This window comes from Coturnix japonica, chromosome 17 (genome assembly GCF_054131305.1).
Source record: "Coturnix japonica strain WE chromosome 17, WE-NBRP24, whole genome shotgun sequence".
Lineage (NCBI taxonomy): Eukaryota > Metazoa > Chordata > Aves > Galliformes > Phasianidae > Coturnix > Coturnix japonica.
In genome coordinates, this window is record NC_140679.1 from 4,000,155 (window position 1) to 4,022,472 (window position 22,318).

The 22,318-nt window shown below is 47.0% G+C and overlaps 1 protein-coding gene and 1 pseudogene across 1 annotated transcript; both read right to left on the bottom strand.

Annotated features, from left to right (window-relative positions):
• Positions 1–919: 919 nt before the first annotated feature.
• On the bottom strand, positions 920–5,558 carry LOC146758083 (C-Jun-amino-terminal kinase-interacting protein 3-like). The gene is made up of 4 exons (XM_085518666.1): positions 2,719–5,558; positions 1,937–2,039; positions 1,206–1,324; positions 920–960 (listed from the first exon to the last, which is right to left on the bottom strand). Exons 1-4 carry the CDS (start codon positions 2,948–2,950, stop codon positions 920–922), a joined length of 495 nt encoding a protein of 164 aa, XP_085374792.1. The 5' UTR covers positions 2,951–5,558.
• A 1,223-nt stretch (positions 5,559–6,781) lies between these two features.
• LOC146758084 (C-Jun-amino-terminal kinase-interacting protein 3-like) lies at positions 6,782–21,319 on the bottom strand (annotated as a pseudogene).
• Between the last annotated feature and the right edge of the window lie 999 nt (positions 21,320–22,318).

Consider the following 22,318-nt stretch of genomic DNA (forward strand, 5'->3'; position numbering starts at 1 on the left):
TGGTAAACCTGGTGACTGAATGCACTGGCCAATAGCTGTGAACTGCAGACATTCATCAGCTGGCATGAAGCAATCTGGTTCAGATACCAAGCAGCTGGGTAGATTGGCTTACCCTACACTCAGTGCTATCATGTTTAGGTCACTTACCCTGGACTAAATATCTCTGTGCATTCCAACCCCACCACAATGGCAAGTCAACAGACATGATGAACAGGGTGAAGGAAGGGCAGGAGCCACATTTCAGCCACATTTCAGCATGCAAAGGACAGCTGCATTTTACAACATTTTTTTTTTTCCAACAGCAGCGCCAGGGCTCAGTCTGATAATTTCATTTAAACTTCTGCATAGAAAAACATCATTTATATACATGAACTTACCACTAATGTAACAACTGCTGTTTTCACCATAAAACACCCATTAAATGAAGTAAGATTTTAATCTCCAAAGCAAACACAGGAGGCCACCCTAACACTGAAAAAAAGGACTTCGCAGGGCCCATTACCCAACTGTTAGTCCTACCCTATGTCCAGAGTAAAGGGATAATGAAGACCAGGAAAGGAGATATGAGAGAAAGGGGGAACAACCCACAAGCAGCTGGGACTGCTACACTTTCACAGCTTTATCAGACTGCTACCTGACACAAAGCTGCTTCTCTGACTGCTTCAAAGTCCTCATTGGGAACATAGAACATAATCAGACTTCAGATACAAGGAGCTCCTTCAATATCAGCCTAAAAGGAGAATGCAAAACTCTCTTGGATTGACTAAGAAGGTAAAAACTGCAGTGAAATCTATGATGTTTCCATACGAGAACGACAATTGTTCCCCTTAAACTTAAAGAAATCTTAACAAAAGGGTTTTTTTTTCTTGCAAACTTCCAAGAAAAGCTCTATTCCAAGTGAAGCTGCCAGAATGCAGAATTACTGGCGTGAAGATTTGTGGGAGGAGGGGAAGAAGCAATCTTCAAACAAAGGAAAATAACTTACAGACACAAAGACAGCCCAAATACACAGCCATTAACTCAAGCTGTTGGGTAAGAATTACTGCTGTAGGTGCATATTTCAGTCACAGTGTATCCCAAATTCCATGCCATTTTCTAAAGGTCAAACATCCAAGTTCGGAAAAAAAGAGTGAATCTAAACGCTTCTAGAAGCCTAATGGAGCTGTCTTTGCTTCAGAGAAAACAACAGTCCCAACAAATTTTACCTAGCAGATCTGCTCCTTCATCAACATCTCCGATCACCTCGGATCCTGCTGTGGAAAGTTCATGATAGAGGGAGTCTGTGTTGATGCCAAACGCTTTGTTCACAATCCCCTGGGTTGGGCTGTGGTTGGAAGAAAGAAAGGCAAGGATTCTTCTTACTTGGTGATGTTTAAGCCAGAACATAACTCTGAAATACTGAGCATCACAGACCAGTACAGTCAAAACTCTGAGAGTGGATTCTGCCACGGGTTGACTGAGGGAATTCAGAAAGTAAAGGAAAAAGAATGTTTTATTCCCCATACCATGTACCAATACCTACCTTGCATGACCTCAGCCTTGCCTCGCTGATGCCTTTTCAAATAGCTGATAACTACTCAAAAATTCATAGAAAACCTTCCACTGGCAGTCCTAAGGATGTGCAGTGATGCCTACACTCCCACCAACTTCAACAGCAACCCTCACAGCAGTAAGATCAGATAAGGACTCAAATGCTGTGAACAGCCCTGGATTTCTTTTTTCCTGTCTCAGAGCAGCCTGGGCCACTCACACAGATCCTTCCATATTACTGATATGTGCCTTCCCTGGAGATCTCAAAGGCTGCCAGCACCTCATTTTTGCATTAGGCAGAATTTATGCATTTTCTGAAACAGCTGCATCTTGAGCTCTGGACCACAATATCCACCCTTCACAAAAACAAGACAGAGGGCCAAGAGCAGAAAATCACAACCAATACCTGTTACCAGGGCGCTCCAGGCGGGGATCCTGACACATATCCAGCTCAGGAGTAGAGTCTATGATGTCCTGAACATCGGACCACTCGTCACTGCTTCCCATACCTACGTAAGACAACACATGATCTATGGCAACAGTGCTCCTTAAAGGCATTTCTGCAGCTGCAAATAGCACAGCTTGACAATGTCATGGTGCTGCATATAGTTAAAATTTCACTTTGAAACTGCACAGTTCAGTGCATGAAATCTAACCTGGTTTCTGTATAATCTGTAGCCTAAGACCAATATTTGAGGAAGAAAATAAGGGACTCCCCCTTTTGCCAACTTACATAGAAACCAACATACTTAGAAACCAAAACATTTGAAAGCTGAGGCAAGCAACATAAACACAATGTCTGTTTGCATAGAGAATTACCGAAGGATTAAGGATGTCACCTGTGTACTACATTAGCCCCTTTAATGTGTTAGAGGTGACATTTTTGTCCTTTCCAAGCTGCCCCAGAAGTAAAATCTACAAAGCCCATGAGAACAAGAGCGTTCATTGCTTGGTTGAGGCTGGCACTGTGGGCAAGCAATAATAAAATACAGAACTGGACTCAGCTGTGAGTCTTTTTATTCAAATGCTACACTAGAGGATGTTGCACGTTGTTTTATAGTCTCAACCTGTTAGGAAACAGCTGGTGAACGTTAGCACAGGAATTTCCTCTGTATTACACAGAAAAGGTTCTGGTTCTGATGCTAACCTCAGAAACCTGTATTCATAAACATGCTCCAGCTCCCATACCTATGCTGACATTCCTCATCTCCTGCGTGACCTGGACTTCCATGTTCCGGCTGTTCCGCTTTTCTTGTGTCCTCTTGTTGCTCTTGGTTGTGCCATTGTATTCGCTGATGGGTTGGATGCTCTCATTCAGGGGTGTGACAGCAGCAGAGGGCATAGATGATGTGGGAGTGTTGGACTTGGTTCCAGTGGTACTCGGCGTGGCAGCTGCTGAGGACTGCCCAGATTCAGACATTTCATCTTGGGGACATTATGGCAATTCCAGGGTAGGGAAAGAATAAAAAGGGAAAAGCAGAGCTATATATTTCAGTTAATCTCCGGTTTGTTGGTATATGGCTGCCTTAAAGCATTAAGCAAAATGAGCCTTGCTCACTGCACTGACTAAATGCCCAGCGTTCACTGGAGACACGTGGCACTGCAACCAGAATGCAGCAGTGAGTTCCCATGCTGAACTCAGCAAGCAAATCCTACCTGTGAAAGGATTGACATCCTTCTTCTCTTACTATGAAGAGTTATCTTCACAAGCCACATCATTATGCGACCTCTTCATCATGCACCTCAAGGAAGAAGGTCTTTTCATAAGTGAAAAGCACCTCCAATTGCCACTGACTACAGCAGAAGCTGAAGGGCTTTGGCACTCGCAGTAAGCCAGGACAGCATTTCCCAAGACTGGAAGGTAACACGGACATTGCTTGGGAAAGATGCGAGCTCTTAGAGGATCCAGAAGCTGCCATTACAGTAAGCCACTGACATAACAAGAATGAGAATCCCCTGCGTTGAGAGAACAGCAGCGTATTTCTTACACCAAGCTGCAGAAGCAAAGCAGATAACAAACTGATGGTCCGATTTTGCTAGTGGGGGAAGCCCTATGTCCCCGCATGATGTTACACAGAAGCTTGCCAAGCATGGGTCTGGCTTGACAGCACAGAAGAAACAGGTGTGGTCTCCCCAAATTGATAAGGCAAGACCCAGAAACTCAAAAATAAGAAGCTGACAAATTAACGAAGGCAACAGACTTCCATTGTGAAATGTGCATGAGTGAGTCTCAGCTTTACAGACATTACAGCCCCATTTCTTGTATTAACACCTCTTGAAAAACATGGGAGACTTGTAAGGCTTTGTGAGGATTTTACACTGCAGCCCTTGTTTGTCAATTAAAGCAGCGCTGCTTCAAAGTCAGCCAATTAATGTCTTGACCGATGCAGTAATCATCCCCAGTACCAAATGAGATCTCTCCTTTCTTCACGGCAGCCCACTCTAATTGCTGCCAGCAGGGAGATGGCAAAATGAATTTGGAGAGTTCTATGTGCTGATGACTTGCAATTGGGTGAAGTGACGCTCAGCAGCCGCACACCCAGACTCAGCTATAATTGTTACTGCTTGCCTCTCCCCTCCTGTGCAACTGCTGCAGAGGCTCAGACTGCTCAGCAGCTGCTTCAGGCCTCCCATCCTCGGAGCTGTGATGCTGGTTCACTAATTTCTAAGTCTTGCTCTACTGTTCTAACATTAACTGCACAACATAACAAAGCAATTCAAAATGCGATGAGAGAAATACTGAAATATATTAACCCTTTGCAGCCTTTTTTTTTTTTTTTTTAATCTGGAATCTTATTAACACCTTCCCTTAATTAGACCGGCCACTATGCTTATCTTAAAACACCCTGCAGTGCATTGCATGGCACAAGTCAAAAGGTTCTATATTACATCTGTGCATTTATATAGAAAGGTTTATTTTTAATATTTGACCATTCAGAAAAATTGATGTCTTGTTTGGTTTCTGCACATTCAGTCCAAGCAGCCCCCACGCTCCCACATGGAAGTTCCAATGGCTTCCCTGCACATTTGCTGATTTTACAAGCAAAACTGAGATGGAAACACTTCACTGTGGCTACATGTGGAAACCACACTTCTCACCTCCACTCCAGATTCCTGTTTTGTGAGTTACTTTTCTAATAGTTTAGTTCATTTTTTGGGAACGTGATCCAATAAACCTTGTAACACTTCAGCTGCAATTTACCTGCTGTGCTTTCTGTCATACAGAGGGACAACAAAGAGTTCCAAGCATAAAGTGCAATCATAAAACCTCTTCCCCCACCCAAAAAAACACTTCTGTTGGATGAACAGATTCAGAGCTCCTTCTTGTACCCACAACCTTTAAGCATAACTGAAGTCTGTGAGAATTTCAGCCCTGCAAAAGGGATGTGCAGATGTCAATTCTTGGACTTGGGATCTAGATGTCATTTAGAAGTTCTACAGCATCTATAGAGTGATACTTGTATTGAGAATACAAGCTTCCTGCTTGTTGACATTATCCTTCTCTCACCCAGAACACATCAGGGAGTTATTACAAATGTAATTACACTCTATGATTATACACTTGTAGTTTGTAGTCATCTAGAGAGTGTCCTTTATTAAGACTACCAACCTGCCCTGGAGAAATTCCTCTCAAATGTTAACACTACCAAGGCACTTTTCTTCGCAGTCCAGAACATCTATTAAACTTCGCTGGTATCTTCCTTCTACTGTCCTTCTGATTGTTCCACTATTACTGTTCCAGATATTTTACCGACTGTACAGCTCTCCTCTGCAGTCCAGGAGGCACACTGCATTGCCCAGAGCTCACCCAAAGAAAACTCCACAGCCACCACTTACCTACAGCCATACCTGTCAACCTCCTAAACATCAAATGTGCAGTAGTGACCTCCAAAATGCATTGCAAAGGCTCAACATTCATAGCAGTCATATGTCACCATGAGTAGTCACACTTGTATGGTTATAACACTGAAAGCATAGTACATAAAAACAAAAACGTTAAGGACTTTCATCTCCAAATCATTATGTAAAATAAACGTGCAACTGAATATAAAAAGAAAATAACAAAGGACAGCAACTTAAACAGAAAATAGTCATAATAAGTACACAAGTACAATTAAAACACAACTGATGTATGGCCCCGTAAGAAGGAAAACTAGCCAGAAAAGTCAAGATACACATATTGGGAAAATAAAGTCAGTTACGTGTCTGCAGTCGATGTCAGTGAAATATCAGAGCAGATGAAGAAAAAGCAAGAAGTGCACGAGCACCACTGCTGAGATTTCAGCCATGCAGAAGAGCGGAAAAACAGCATTTTTAGTCAGAGTGCACACAAGTAGCTCGCAGGAGGAAAATTTTCCATTCCAAACTGCAAATCCAGAGTCAGATAATCAGTCCTTTTAATTATTCATATGTTTCTTCAACAGCCTTAGGAAATCCTCCCTAACACCCCAGCTATCCAAGTCTTCCATAGCCCGAGCTCTATCTGCACACTATCAGCTGACCTCCTTATTGTGTTTCCCACTTCTGAATTTTCCTAGCAAGCATCAACACAAGCCCCAGACCCACCCATCAAATACATGTAGAGCAGCACGGTACTATTTCTGCATGTTTTCTTTTTACCAGAAATGGACTTTTTGCCTGACATCACCAATAATAAATGACAAAGTCATCAAGTCAGTAACTCTCCATTACTTGAGCTTGGAAACCAAAGCTTACAATCTATGTGGATTCCCGCTGTATTCTCCTGCAATGCAGATCCTGAATTACTGCTGAGTTCCCCTCAGCTCTCACTGAAAACCTCTCAGAAGCCCCGCAATGATATCTCTGAAAGAATGATGCCTTCAGTAGTCTGGAAGGTGGATCTCACCTCAACTTTGTTCCAGCTCCTCTAAAGGCTTACACCTGCCACACATGCCTGACCAACAGAGAGCTCAAGAGCACACCCATACCACAGTGTGCAGTGCTGTTCAGAGATCCAAAGGAATAAATTTTTTCCAGAAGTACAAATACGCTCTCTGTACATTTTGGCTGCCGTGTGATTGTGTGCAGCAATGTGCTGGCACACGTCAGACTATCTGAAGCTACACCTTCACATCCACATCCCACTGCACTGTGGTTCTGCTATTCCCTAACTGCAGTAAAGCTCTCCAGAAATTAGTGTAGGATCTGATTAGTGCCTTTTAAGACACCTTTAAAGCAGACCAGAAGCTCTGCAGGGAGGACACACTGCAAGCCATGCTGGGTGGATGCATCACTGGCTGTCAGGGCTGACACCAGGCACCTGGGAAACATCGTTTAAGAATCTGGTAGGATTCTGAGCAAAGACTGAGAAGTTTGCAGGCACAGAATGTGGGAAAGATGGCTCATCATGAGCGGCCTCAGCTGTTAATAAATGCACAGATCTGTCAACTAAGAGCACAATCTCTGGGTCTTTGAACTCAGACCAGTCTCCAAATGGCACAGCACCTGAAGCAAAAGGCACAACGATCCAGCTGCTCTGGTGTGGCTGCCATGCTGTGAGGCTTTTGGCAAGCCCCAGTGCAGAAGGCAGCGCACTGAATGTGACAGGCGTACTGGATATAGACAGCACAAGACTAGAGCTGCAGACCAGATGTGTGAGGAAGTGAAGAGCTTTAAAAGCACAGTGCAGGACTTGGGCAGTCAGATGTTTAGTACCCCTTTTAGCTGAAAATAGGAAGGCCAGAAGAGTGGTAAGACAAAAAGAACAACTGCTGAAGAGCAAGAGTAACTCTACTTCTAGCCCCATCTGAGGAGCAAAAGCTTTGCTCTTAGAGAGGGAAAGAGAGGAGGCAGGTTCCATCATTTCCTCTCACAAATAAGCTAAAAAAGGTAAGGATTTTATCTTCACTATATTTCTAACTGTCCTCCCATATACTCTTTTCAACTTAGGGCCAGCCAAGAGATTAACACTGAGACAAGGGGGTAACAAGCATGAGGAGCCTTATAAATCCATCCCACACTGTACACCAGATCTGCGATGGGACATCCTCCCACCTCATCACAGCCACCACAAGAGTAAACTCACAGCAGGAAGAGGCTGCAAAGAGTTATGGACACAGGTTAACCTCCACCTTAATGAAAACATGGATGCTATTGACAGTGGCAGAGTGGGAAACCCTTGCTCTGTGATGGTCTGTAAATCCTTGTAGCTGGAGTTGGACTGCAGCTGCCCTAAGGCCACTCAGGTGCCAGTGGTCCAGTGTTGGGACGATCTTGGCCCCTATCTGCCCACGTACCATGCCATCCGCGAGGGGGAAGACATTCAGAGAGTTAGGACGCTCCTTCCTGCTAAACAGAGAAACAGAGAGAGAGGGAAAGCCAATCTGTTAGCTGTTTACGAGCTTCATACACAAAAGAAACAGCACACTAGCTCATGCAAAATGTTAGTCATTAGAAACTGAACCGCACTCCTTGCCCCAGCTTAGCAGTTGTGTGGATTCCCAAACCCACAGCTCCATGGTGCTGTTTGTTCAGACCCAGAGTGTCTACAGGTAGAGCCAACCATCTGCCTAGAAAGTCAAAGGGGGTCAAGTGACCAGGACAGGCACAACTGACATCAGCACCCCCATGCAGTGTTTGAAGGAAAAGCAAAAGTGCAAAGAAACCGAGCAAATTCAAACCAATGTGTCCTTTGAGAAATGGGTGCACCGTGGGAAAACGCCACAGCAGACAGTCCCACAACAAAATGGGCATCATTGAACGAAGAAAGAGGCTGAAGTGAGTCACCTACACGCCACTTCTGCACATTCCACCCCAAACCTGGTTTGCACCAACTGCAGAAATCAGTGGGTTTTGGATCACTTCTAATACTAAGCAAGAGAAGTAATACTTGCATTCTGTGATTCCTCCTCCATATCCAACTACAGTCTTCTCAAAATTCAGAATTTATACAAACTTATAAATAAATGCATCACTCATAAAGCCAGATGTCTGTGTTACTTTTTCTTTATCACTCTCCTTTCTGGCAAGTGCAGGTGACCAGCAAGCTGTGGATTTGATTCTCAATATGGAAGCTGGCACAGATTTGGGGACCAAGTTCCAGTGGGAGAAAATGTAGAGCAAGCAGTGGAGGTGGAAACTCAAAAAAGAAAGTAGCTTGTCAGCATGAACACTCCAGAAACAGGGCAGCAGTCAACACCTCCTTGCAAGACACCGATCTGCTTCCCTGCTCCATCAGGCTCCATGCCAGCCCAGTACAGCACTGCTCCTGGACACAGCAATCATTTCACCAAGACTCAGCTCAGCTACCACCATCACACAGTGGGACCGGCAGCCTCCAGCAGTCCCTTCAACCCAACCTGTTCTGTGATCCTGTGATCTGTGACCACGGGTGAAAAACAACTGCAGCTGCATCTGAGGCTGCCCCAGGACTGACTCAAACACACTGACATGGCAGGGGCAGAAAAGAGTTCATTTACAAAGTGAAAGCAAAATGTCTAACGGAAGAGACCAATGCTCAGCCTTTCCATTCTGAGCACTGTCCAGCTGACACGGCGCACTGCACCGCTGTGCCAGCATGGCTCCTGCTTGGAATGGCTGCTTACTGTGCCCCATCAAGGAAAAACTGCAGGAAAGATAACTTCAGTTTCACAGTCCTGATGTTGGTGTTACCAGTCCCCAGAGTAGTTCAGAATATCCTCAGGGTTGCTATAAATTTTCAGTGCTGACTACAGCCCTTTGGAGTGACTTTCATACACCCACGTCCTTCTGGTCCAGGGGGACTCTGAGCACTTGGTTAGTTCCACCTCATGTTGTGAGGAAAACAGCAAAAGCCTCTATAAGGGCTTGCAGTAGCCAAAACCTGGATCAGAATGCTCCTCCTGTAAGACCTTAAAGCTTAGAAAATGTAACAGAACTACTAGGTTTGCCATCATTGCAAGGTGGCAACAGCCCTCTTTGTAGGCTGAGGGTGCAGAACTCACTGCCTCAGCCAAAGTCAGATGTGCATTCTGACAGTTACTGGTGACACGCATTTCCTGCCCTGCTTAGAAAAGAGGTGTATTTTGTGCTCATATAGGAAGTGCTCAAGAAACGTGTAGATGCAGTAGGCAGGGCATGGTTTAGAAGGGAAATATTGGTGGTAGGTGGACACTTGGATCATTGGGGATCTTTTCCAACCTTGGTGATTTGATGATTCTAATTTAAAGGAGAAAAGACAACTTTTTAAAGTAATCTGGAAGGTGAAGTGCAAATGTCCAATCACACAGGGATGATCCCGGTTTGGAATCCAGCCTCTGCCCCTTCTGCTTTGGGTGCATGAGCTCCTTCCTGATGTAGCAGCTTGCTGGCTCCCTCTGCACCAGCCAAGGGAAGTGTGCCATGTGAGTGAATCTAATGCAGATGTCAGTACACAAAGAGGGCAAATAGGCCAGCACAGAACCTTTCAGCATCACACCACGACCACCCAACAGCAACCTCCAGAACTATGATTAACAAATAGCAGTAGGATTTACCTTTTCCTCCATGACTGGCGATGACTGCAGCGACAAACGTAACAGCCAAAACAGAGCAGCAATTGCACAAAAAGCAAGACAAAAAAAAAAAAACAACAAAAAAACACAACAACAACTATTAGAGAATGAAGGTCATGCAAACATGCAGCCCTATCAGAGACAGCGAATGCATGCACTTTTATTCATACTACTTGGAGGTGTGCACTGTACCCATTCCCCTCCTCAGATGGCAGCAGACACACACACCCCCCAGCAGTTCTTGCACCATCTTCTCTCAAGTGACAAGGAAGCACCCTTGGTGCATTTACAGCCTTATGCAAATATGTATTTACACAGTCTACCATATAAAACACACCCAAGCACATCCACAGGTGAAGGTAACCAAATGCACTCACAAACATGTAGGAAGACATTGAGAGATTACACCCATATCCCCCCCAAAACACATCAGTGTACCAACTCACAAGTGCTGGTGTTCACCCACACGCAGCTGTGCAGACACAGGACCACACAACCCTCAAAGGCACAAACATACACAAATACAGCACACATGAACAGCCCAAAGCTTGAAATGAAGGAAAACGACCCACTTCCCAGCTGCTGTTCCTACAGATTCAGATGGAGGCCTGGCAAGGGCTGTGACAGACACAGAGAGCTGCTCTTTCTTCCCATTCTTCCAGGAACTAGCAACACGTTACATGGAATAGCATCCCTCCAACACAGAGACAATCCTCAGTGCAAGGTTTGTCCTTCATACCAGAGAACGGGGTGTGGGGGGGCAACCAGCCTAACACACTCCAACCATTACAGCTGTGATCAGGATTGGTTTGGGGCAGAGGAAAACAGAAACAACCTATTGAGGGAGCTGTCAGGAACACACACTCTCACAATCCTAACAACCTACTGGTTCTTCTCACCCCATATCTTCTCTTTCCATACCCATCATGCCTGCCTCCATTCACCTACAGAGGCCACCATCCAGCTTCTGCTCTTCTTTCCTTGTATAGATTTCTATATTTTTCCACTGGTCTGCTAGAAAAGCATTACCTTCAGATGGGAAAGGGTTACACTGTATTCTGTAATCAGTTTTATTTTTCTAAGCCACTCTCTGACATGACACCAATTTACTGCTCTGCAGAAAACACAGCACTGAGAACTTACTATATGGAAAGAACTCAGCCAGATCAGAATGTTCCTATTCCAGTTCCTTTTAGATCCGCTACAGATTTGTGCTGTCCTTCAGAGTTTGTGCAGGAGAAAGCCTAGATAAGTCTCTCTGCCTCTGGAGTTTAGGGTATAACTGCTTCAAACTGCTATATTGCTGCCCCTGAAACACTGCTGGATATTCTCCATGGCAGGAGAGCTGAGCTGCTCTCTGCAGAACAAAAGAAACAGGACCACACACTGACACTTGGCTTCCTGCAATGCTGCACCCTGCCAGCTCAGCAATTCCCAGCTCCCCCTGTTCCCAGCTGAGACATGGAGATGGCAACAAGACAGAAACGCACACATCAGCACAGCTGTTCTTCCTACAAACATTCATACCTTTCAGGTAGGTGGGAGAGGTGAGTTGGACTGAACAAAGACCTAATCCACCCTGTTTCTCCTTCACCATGGGTGTGCCTAAGAGCTTGTACAGAGACATCTGACAGCAGAGGCACACAGCCCAGCAGAAGTCTCAAACATGGATGTTCTGCAGTTACAGAGCCCATTTTCCTTCAGCATCCTCCCTTCCTTCTAACACAATGTTACGTTACCAACAGCTGTGAACAAAACTCCCGTTCCCCCCAGCAGCCCTGTGTGCACACCAGTAAGGCACCAGCACAGAACCAGAGGCTGACCCCCAGACCTTCCCCTCACAGCACGATGCTCGGGCAGGAGGCCAAGCACTGGCTGGGGAAGGAACATCACGTCTGCAAGGAATCAGGGAGCAGTTTGTGTCACTCTTGCTCTCTCCTCTGCTGTTTTACAATACACAACCAAAACCTTGATGATCTGAATTCCTTCCCAGGCACTCCAACCCAGCAAAAGGAAGCCACAGCTTCCAGAGAGCTTATATTGTTTATTTCAAGACCTGACACTTCCTTCCACTTTCTTTATCCCAAACCTAATGGACACACTAGTATTTAAATGTTACGGATCTAAACAGAAGGTACTAAAATAACCTTATGTTTAGAAAATAGGAAGAATATTTCTTCTTTTCTTCATTTGAAATTATCTTTTTATATGTGGTTTTAATAGAGTGGTTTTATATACTGCACTTCATTTCCTGCTACTGCCATTCCTTTAAACAGAGGCTGGCTCTGATCACTTTGGTGCTATGAAAACAGAGGGGAAAAAAACAAAGCACTTTCATGGGCATAAGTAGATCTATTGAGTGACTGACTCAGATAAATCTTCCCTTAAGAAACTGGGGAAGAAGTTACATAAAGGCTAATGCGTTTAACTACTCCAGTTTCGCTGTCTATCACACATGCACACAGACACACACAAATGAACACTCTCTTCCATCCCCATCCATTTTATGGATCAGTCTTTTACATGATACCTGAGAACACAAACGTTGCTTTCCAGAAGACGTCCATCTGCAGCAGCACAATGAAGTCTAAGCTTTGTAACAGAACACAAAAAACTCTTCTCTGTCAAACCTTAGAGAACTTATCCACAACTCACCCTCAACCCATTACAAAAAGCTTCAGGTACAATCCATGCCCACAGGGAAAGATCCTTTGGTTTCTTTCTCTTGCAAATATGCACTCATTTGATAAGTTCCTGGATGGCAAACATTATATGGAGAGGTTATGGCCCTACCTTCTCCCAGGTACACTGCCCTCAGTTTGATTATTTCCCACAACCTGCTGCATCTTGGATCGTTCGATGTGTTCCACATAGGTCTGGATCATCTGAGAAGAGGAAAAAATACGTGAGGCAAACAGAATAAAACAAAAGACTCCATTGGACTCCATGATCATTATGGGTCCCTTCCAACTTGGGATATTCTGTGATTTCTGTTTTTTGAATATTGTTTTCCAGCATTTACTTCCAATTCCTTAAAATTTCTTTTAAAAAGTGCTATCTGATGTTCAGACAGAACCTCCCGTGTTCCGGTTTGCACCCTCTGATTCTTGTTCTGGCACTGGGCACCACTGAAAAGAGCATGGCTTCATCCTCCTTGCACCCTCCCTTCAGATAATGTTGATGCTCTCAAGTTTCTGAAGCTCTAGTCACTGTCAGGATGAAAAACCCAATTCTCTGATGTGGTTTTATGGGTAAGCTAAGAGTTTGTTTATTTGGAAGGAATCAGGCAACAGCTTACCTCTGTGTGACGCTGATGTAAAGCATTATACTCTTTCTTCATTTCTGATTCATGCTCCTCCAGCCGTGAAACTGCCAAGAAAAGATTCCACCCATCAGCTAACATACAGATCTAGACATGCTCCATGCAAGAGAAGCAATGAAACCTGCACTACGCTAGTGTGGATATGTCGCACCCTGTAGATTGCTCTGATTTTTATACCAAAGAAAGGGACAGCCACAGATTTCAGGCTTTCCACAAACTACATTAAAACAAAGAAAAAACAGCACATGAAGAATATCTGCAAGTATATGCTCATGGAAAGCAAACTACATAATCGTATCTGGTGCACAGCTTTGCTTACTCTGATCTGCATAGTTTTTGGTCTTCAGCTCCAACTGTCGAGTCTGAAATTCAAGGTGTTCCACTTGGATTTGTAGCTCTTTCTTCTGCTGTTCCAGTGCATCTTCAAACTCTATGAACTTCTGTACAGGGAAAAACCAGAGAAGGAAAAAAGGATGAGGAACAGACCTAAACGTATTTGACTTTTCCTCTTCTCTCCTCCTATACTATGTGTGCGTATATATACATATATATATGTACACACACAAAAAAAGCAAGAGATAAGAATTTCTATGTGCTTTAAGTTAAAACAGCATTTACTCAAGCTAGAAATACTTATCTTCTAAAATAAAGTAAAAGATGTACTTTGTGTATCATTAAGATATAATCTGCTGGCCAATGCAAGTTATGTAAACCAACATGGTTCCATCATCTTCAACAACACCTTTATCATGCTAGGCTGAATTTGGATTCCTGTTAGTTTTATGTCAGAAAAGCCAAATTCTGTGTCTACGGTCACGCATTTAGAAGTGCCTACGTCAGAAATCTCCTTCAGACATCAGAAAGTTCCCACTATTAATGATGTTGCATCTAAATTTTGCAGGAAACATACAAGCCTTGTGGAAAACCAACCCACAACCGTCACACCTCACAGTCTCCTTTGCAATCCACTTCCCAGATCTCAGACCAGAGGTTTTTTCAGGCACACATCAGAGAAGGGGTAGAGAGTTACATGGTAAAAACCAGAGCAACTTTGACAGGTGATTCTATAAGGATGGCACATTCAGCTCCAGAGCTGCTAAGAAAAACTTGAGTCTTACTTTTTCAGTTCTGTAAGTTGAGTTATGCCTCAATTGGTGCAGAATGGAAGCAGTGAGTGATGAGACCTCACAGCAAGAAAATCCCGGCCAGTCTTCTCTGGGCATCAGTAAAAAAGAAAAAGTTCTAACCAAGACAGCCACACTGAGCAACAGGCCTAAAGAAGCCATTTCACTTGGTTTGGACTGGTTGAAGCTATGCTAAGAAAAGCAGTATTTCCCTCTGCCCCCTCTCAGGGTTTGCTGGAAGCACTCCATGCTAATGCTCTGTTGACAAACTTCCAATTACAGCCCAGCGCTAAATCCCTCTCCCTTCTCACTTGCTTGGCTTTCACTCTTGTGCAGCTCTCCTGGCACAAGGTGCCCATCTCTTCCCAGCTCCCCACCCAGGCGTGTGCCACCCAGCCAGGCAGGAATTGTGCTTGGGGTAGCAATAAACTTTAACTGACTCTAAGGAAAACATTCACAGAACTCTCAACAGTAAAACAGGAAGCAAAAGAAAGCAGGAGACCAATTTTATTCCCACTATGTAGGTCAACTTTAATAGGATTCCTGGATTTGCTACCGTTGCTTTGGTTTAGTTTAGTGAAACCGATTGGAAGATTAAACATTCCACACTAAGGCTCTTCTTAGTCCTGTCTGTCTTGCAGCCTCAAAGTACTCAAACAAACTGCAAACTAGCAATGAGCCGACCACGTGGAGAAGAAACAGAGACAGCAGCAATAAAAATTAATGCCACTCTAAGTGTTCTCAGGGAAGAAGAGCATCTCAGGTGAGTGCACTGCAGCAATATCCTGCTCCATCTCCTACGGAGATCGAACACCAGCTCTGGGCACAGGGACCCAACGGCTCCTCACTCTGTCTGGCTCCAAAACGCTTCTTGGCTGTTCCTCCATCAGAATCTCCCAGCCAGTGTCTCCCCCTGCATCAGAAAGTCAAGACAAGCAAATAAAGTGGGTGCCGTGGGAGTGGCCACCCAGCAAGCATGGGGACATGGAGGCACTGTTCTCTAAGGAACTGAGAGAGACCTGAAATCCAGCTGCCCTGGTCCTTATGAGTGACTTCAACATTGCAGATGTTAACTGACAGTAACACACAGCTATCTATTTTCCACACATATGTTTACAAACTGCACCAGAACAGAAGGAAGGGATGCCATGGAGCCTGGACAGGCTCAAGAAGTGAGGCCTCAGGAACAGGTAATTCAAATGATGTTGAAGGGAAAATCTTCCTTTCTTTTCTACCCCACTACAATGAAATCAATGGGAGAACTGGAAGAACAAAGAGCCCACTCCCACTTGTCCTGGGAGAGCAAAGCCGAGCACAGCATTACTATTTTTTCCAATCCCTTCATACTTGCTTTCAAAGGATAATTTTCCAGCAGTTATAGGAGCCAGATATATTTTAAACAGTTAGTAATGATGGAACATGACGCTGCTGTACACATACAAATTAGTCTTGCTGGAGCCTCTCCCTGGATTTCAAGCAGGATCGCTGGTCTCTAACATCTCAGGATAAGGTTACAACCAGCACCATGGTTCACACGCTCATCGTTAAATGGAAAACAATGAGCACAAAATCATCTTAAGTGAAAGAACGAGTATTCCTCTGCAAAGCAGCGGTACACTGGAGATGGCTGAGCTTCCTGCATTACTGGCTTTCAGAGGAAGAAAATGACTAAAAATAGTAGCATGCGGTCAGAAACCATCATATCATATTAACAATAAATCAGGCAGAGTGAGCTAGATGTGCATATATGCAGAAATCTTATTATAAGGTCTTAATCTGGGCTGGCTGGCAGCACGTATTACATGCTGACGGGAACAGCAGCAGCTCAGCCGTCACCTTACCCTGCGGCTGGGCAGAGAGCAGCGCTGGGATGCACTGCCCGGGAGAACAGGGAGGATGCACAGCTGGATGCACAGCTGGATACACAGCTGGACGCACAGCTGGACGCACAGCTGGATGCACAGCTGGATACACAGCTGGATGCACAGCTGGATGCACAGCTGGATGCACAGCTGGACGCACAGCTGCCTGTGAGGAGGGGGCTGTCTGCAGGGCAGGAAGGACTCACACCGCATTCCACTCCCCACCTGCAGGAAGGCTGTCAGCCAGGGAGCCAATGCAGGCTGTGCAGCCTCCAACTCACAATTTGGGGCAGTAATTAACTGGCAATTCGGGAAGTTACGTTGACAGTATTCTGTCTTAGGAGGCCAAGACAAAGAAATAGGGCAGAACCCACTGGTGGCAGGACGCAGTACTGCCTGGTGGGCAGATGCTTTGAGCTACACCTCATGCTCAAATCTTTGCTATCCTCCCCAAAGAGAAACACTCCTCTGAAGGAACACCTCCACCTGCACAGGAGCACACAGCCTCAGTGAAATAACATCCCCTTGACAACTGCAGCCCTTAAGGGCTTTTGCTTCTCTTGCTAATTTCAAGGATTCACAAGCACATCTTTTATGTGTTAGCTACTTTATAGTTGTAGATTGGTCTTCAAATGCTTCTGTGAAATCAAATGCTGTTATTTTGTCATATATCAATAAAGGCATCTCCTGGATTCCTATTCCAAGGGATCTGAGCCTTTTTTTGAAGAATGAGATGCTCTGCCCTTTAAATGCTCTCCATGAAGCAGGCCTGGTGCTATGGCAGAGCCAGGGCAGGCAGATGGGCTCTTCCCAGCCCTGACACAGCTCTGCCCCCGCACACCATGGATCACTGTAGAGGAGCACAAAGGGAGCACGGGCAGCTAACAGAGCTCTTCAAGGCAGCCTTGTGGTAAGTGGGGCTGACAGGGCAGGAGGTGCTACTCAAGTGCAGCAGATGAGACCGGATTGGGAGATGCCACTCATGAAGAGAATCAAAACATCACACAGGAGGAACGAAGCGATGCTGATGGTCAGAGAGGAGCTGGGACTGGGCAAGGGCATGCAAACATCGTGACTGCAATGAGAAGACTTGAGAGAAGGGAGCTGAGCACAAAGCAAAGATGAGCCCCAGGTCAGCTGCAACACAGTGTGAGGAGACAGACAGACGTGCTGCCATCTCCAGCCAACAGGATGTCACACAGGTGAACACGCAGGGTGATCACACCAGATAAATCCTACCATTGTCATTTTGAACAGTGCAACACTCCAATTCATGCTGAAGCCTTCCAGGAAAGCCACCTGCTATTGCAGCCCCACACGCCCAGGGATCAAACCAGGCACAGCCAAGTGTCACCCAAACCAGCTGCACACAGATCCCTCTATGGGGCACTCCAACCTGACCCTCCTCCAGCAGGCAGCGAGCAGAGCTCGGCTCGTGCCACCAACACAATGGAGACCAAAGGCAGGACTGGTTTATATTAATACTTCAAAGGCACAGATATCTCATGGAGGCAGAAGATACTTGGAGTAAAAGTCAATGCTGGCACAAGAACAAACCAGTAAAAACAGGCTGCAAGTTAAAAAAAAAAAAGAAAGTGGAATTCAGGAGGAGGTCACTTTTAGAAGAGCAGACACAAGAGGTTTAAGTAATGGCTTTAAGACAAAGCCTGATACATTTATGAAGCAGCTTCTGTAATGCAACTGCCTGCAGTGCTGAGGAATGGGCTGCTGAGTCAGCAGGTCCCTCCCAGTTCTGTGCTCCTACAAGTGGGTGCCATCCTAACACCCGCTACAGAGCAGGAAGAAAATTCCTATGCAAGGTCCTATGCATAAGCTGCAGATGTCACTAAATAGTGGGAGCTGCTGGCTCCCTGGAGTGTAGGGAGGCCTTGCAGTGAGAGCTTGACGAGTTAGTGGGATGTGCATTAGGCTCCACATGAGGATTAACAAGGGAAGTGCTGTACTCTGCACTGGGACAGGGCAGCCCCAGCTCTGTGCAATGACAGGAGCGGCACAACAGAGGTGCTATAAAGGAAGGGAAGAAGATCGCTCACCTGGAGCAGAAGATCTCGGATTCACATGGGAAAGCTGCACCAAGGGGGGATCTCCAGAAAGAGACCCTTGCCAGCAGCAGTCAGCCCCTAAATGGGCTCTAGGAGAGGTGCAGCCATTACCCTGCGCTCACACAATGCAAAGCAGGTGGAAGAACACGGCAATACTGAAAAGCTGACGCTGTTCCACAGCTTCAGTGGTTTGGAGGTCAAGGAAAAGAAATGTGACATTCTAAGCCCTGCAATCACAGACTGACGCACTGCTTCATTTCAAGGGACTTCTGACTTCAGTGCTCTTGTCCGGGTGCTTCTGCTGCCCTATTTTAGAGCAAGTGGAAAATATTGAGTCACTCTGCAGTCAAAGTGTCCAGAAAAGCTTCGCTTTTGGCTGAGAGTATTTTGAAAGATACTGAATGCAACCATCCTGGGGAAATGAGTGGCAGAACATGGAGACAGAAACCTCTGCTTCAGAGGAAGGGAAATGAAGGCTGTGCAAGCTGCCCCAATGGAGCAGGACATGGCTGGGTGCACGCTTATGTAAAACAAGATCTGGTGGTTCTGCAGTAGCGGGAACAGGAGGATACGACACAACTTTTATGCCAGAGAATAACATCCACTGCTGGTTTCAGTTCACTTAACATCAATAAACTAACGATGTAATCAGACGCCCATGACATGATATTGCAATACAGGAACAAATTACTTTGTGATCACCGACTCCCAGCTCCCCAGCATTGCTGCAGCTGTTGAAATGATCATTGATACACGCAAAGAACTCAACAGCAAGGGATTGAACATCGCTCCTGGAGGTGGAACCCCCACTGAAGGTGGGGCTGGAAGCTGCAGACCCAGGACAGGCAAAGCACACAGCGCCGAGTGCTGCTCAGGGACGGAGATGGGCTTCCCCTGCTACAGAAGTGCAAGGCGTGCTCTGGTGGGGGGTGCATTTCTCTGCTTACAATGAGCTGATGAACAGCAGAATTCTCTGTAGCATAAGAGATTTTCACTTCCATAACACGTAATCCACTGCACAGGAAGAGGCACACAGGAAACTGCTGCAGGTAATGGTGTGCTTTGGTCACACACAAAGGGAATGACAGCTGTATCTCACACACACGAGCTGATAGCAGAGGCTACACAGGGGGCAAAACCCATTGTTCTCATAGAAGCACATTATCTATTCCTTTCTGCTAACAAGGCCCTATGCAGATACTTTTTTGCCCATTCAGCTCAGATGCGCCTGAGGATGACAGAGTGCTGAGGATGACCGTGCTGTGGGTCCGAGCGTCCCTGCAGGACGTAAATGTTGTCACCACATCTGCTTCTAGGAGCAGGCACAGCAGGAAGCAGCACCCCCTATACCTGGTAAACTGAGAGCAGAAAGATACGAGTCCAAAGATGCAGGATCCATCCATGGGGCTGTTCCACCCCACGCCCCGAGCCCCACTCCTCCCCAGCAGCAGCACATTTCCAAGTATTTAATTCTCAGAAGCTACAAAATACCGGCTTGTGGAATGAAGTCCCACACTTGGAATTGCTTTTCAATCCCTCCCTGCCTTCATATGAATTTGAAAAGATCAGCTGTAAGTTTTATTAACACATACTTAAAACTTAAGGCTACAACCCAAATTGCCCAGCATTAGTACAGGGCGATAAATGTCCTGGGCTCACGTCCTCGCCATCCAGCACCCAGAGCACCTCCATTGAAATACTGCACGGCGCTTTACTCTGGAGTCATGAAGGAATTTCATTTACCACATCTAAGCAAATCAAAACCCGACTCTGAGCAAGACTCCTGGGACGGAAAAAACCCTCTACTCTCCCAGTGTTAAAACACAGCCAATACAGACGCATACATTCCTTTCCCAGCAGCTTTGCAAAGACACGCTGATGACATGGCAGCATTACACTTCTAGCGGTACCAATGTGTCCGGCACGTCGCAGACCGGCCCTGCTGGAGGCCGGAGCCGCCCGGCTGCGCCTATGGCCAGAAAGATGCCGGTGGTGTCGGCGGACTCGAGCGCTCAGTGCGGAGCAGCGCGCTCAGCTCGGCTCCTTTGTCCCTGCCTGAGGCGCTGTGCCCCGATGCAGCCCCAAGGATCCGGGACCCGCAGCACCCGGGGAAAGACCGCTGAGATCAGACAGGGAACCATCTCCAGGGCAGGGGAAGTACAGGGAAGACATCAACCATCTGAGGGCCGTGTTCAAACCCGAAACCGGCAGGAATCCTCCAGTCATCCCCGTGCAGCCGGTGTTCGAGCTCGGGGCAGCGCAGCAACGCGGAGCCATTCCCAGCTATTCCCAGTCATTCCCACCCATTCCCCTTCCTCTCCGCACGGGCTGCGCGGAGCGGATGGAGCAGGGCCGGGAGCGCGGCCTGCGATGCGGGTACCGCCACAGCACATCACATCACATCGTATCACATGGTATCATATCACATCATCACATCATCACATCGCATCGCATCATATCATCGCATCACATCGCATCGCATCCCCGGCCCTTGGCGCCGCGCACAAGATGGATGCCGGGCCCCGTTGGCGCTGGGCCGCTCTCACTCACCTCCTCGGCCTGTTTGCGCAGCACCTTCTCCCACTCGTACTGTGTGAGCAGCTGCTCGTTGTCCTCCTGCAGCAGCTCCAGCTCCACCTCGTGCTCCTGGTTATCGGTCAGCACCGAGTCCAGGTTCTCCAGCACCGTCACCACCAGCGGCATCAGCTCCTTTACCACCTCCTCGTTGTAGCAGTGGATGAGCCGCTTGAACTTGCGGTAGATGCTGTTGGCCAGGCCCGACACCCGCTCCGACATCACCAACCCCGAGCAATAGTCGTTGCCCGGGTACCCCCCCACGCCGCCATCATCCAGCTGGATCTCCAGCATCGTGCCGGCCCCACAGCGCTGCGCTGCGCCCCGCGTCGATCCACTCCGTTCCGTTCCGATCCGCTCCGTTCCAATCCGCCGCTGCCGAGACCCACCGCGCTCCGCCCGCCAACGGGACCCAATGAGCCGCGCGGTGCCGCCCCGACACCGAGACGCGGCGCTGAGCGGATGGAGCTGCGGCCGGGCGGGGCAGGGCGGAGCTGCGGCATCCCCGTGTGTGCCGCGCGGGCCGCGCTGCCGTCGTGTGCGTGTATGGACCCGCCAAGGGGCCGGGGGGGGGAGTCACAGAACGATGCGGGGCCGGAACGAGCCGAGCTGGAGAGCGGCAGGGGAACACCGGGAACACACAACATAACACAACACAACAACACAACACAACAACACAACACAGCCCGACCCCCGGCCCCGCACGCACCACCCGATCCCGGTGGCGGGGAGCCGAGTCCCGTGAGCTCCGGCAGCGCGGGCCGATATAGGAGCGATATTTCTGGATGGGAGGAGTCAGGAGCTATAAGCTCATTTTGCAGCTCAATTAGTGATGCCCCAAACGCCTCCAGACCTGAACGTCTCTGCCCAGAGCCTGTGAAAACCAGGGCACTCCTGTGCGCCTGCATGTAACAGTAGTTTCAATGTAGGTAATGATCCTTCAAGGTGAAGTGCCTGCAGGTTCTGCAGCAAAAGGGTTTGATGGCCCCATTGAGGCGGGGATGGATCCAGAGAGAAAAACAGGGAAAACTGGCTGCCTGCCGTCCCCTTGGTCACCCCCATAGGACCCCACTGAGCTCCAGGCCCTTCTCAGCTCCATTGCTCCTCTCTGGACACACTCCAGGGTCTCAGAGTCCCTAATGCTCCGAAAAAACAATAAAGGAAGTTGTCCAAGGAGAGGTGAAAAGAACCTCATCGCTTATTCACTGCAGGGAAACATCTTCAGTTTGGGGGGTAAACGGAAGAGAAACGGCTGCATAAAATGACAGCTTACAGACAGGAGGAGGCTGTCAGGTGTCACGGTGTTATTAAAGGCCACAAGAGCACGAAGGGAAGGAGTGCAAGAGTGGGA

Bases quoted from the DNA above. Each gene is read 5' to 3' on its own strand.
- LOC146758083 (XM_085518666.1), bottom strand. From the start codon at position 2,950: ATGTCTGAATCTGGGCAGTCCTCAGCAGCTGCCACGCCGAGTACCACT. The intron at 2,040-2,718 runs GTATGGGAGCTG...TGTCTTACGTAG, and splicing joins GATGAGGAATGTCAGCATAG to GTATGGGAAGCAGTGACGAG. The intron at 961-1,205 runs GTAAAATTTGTT...CTTTGTTTGAAG, and splicing joins TGAAGGAGCAGATCTGCTAG to ATTGCTTCTTCCCCTCCTCC.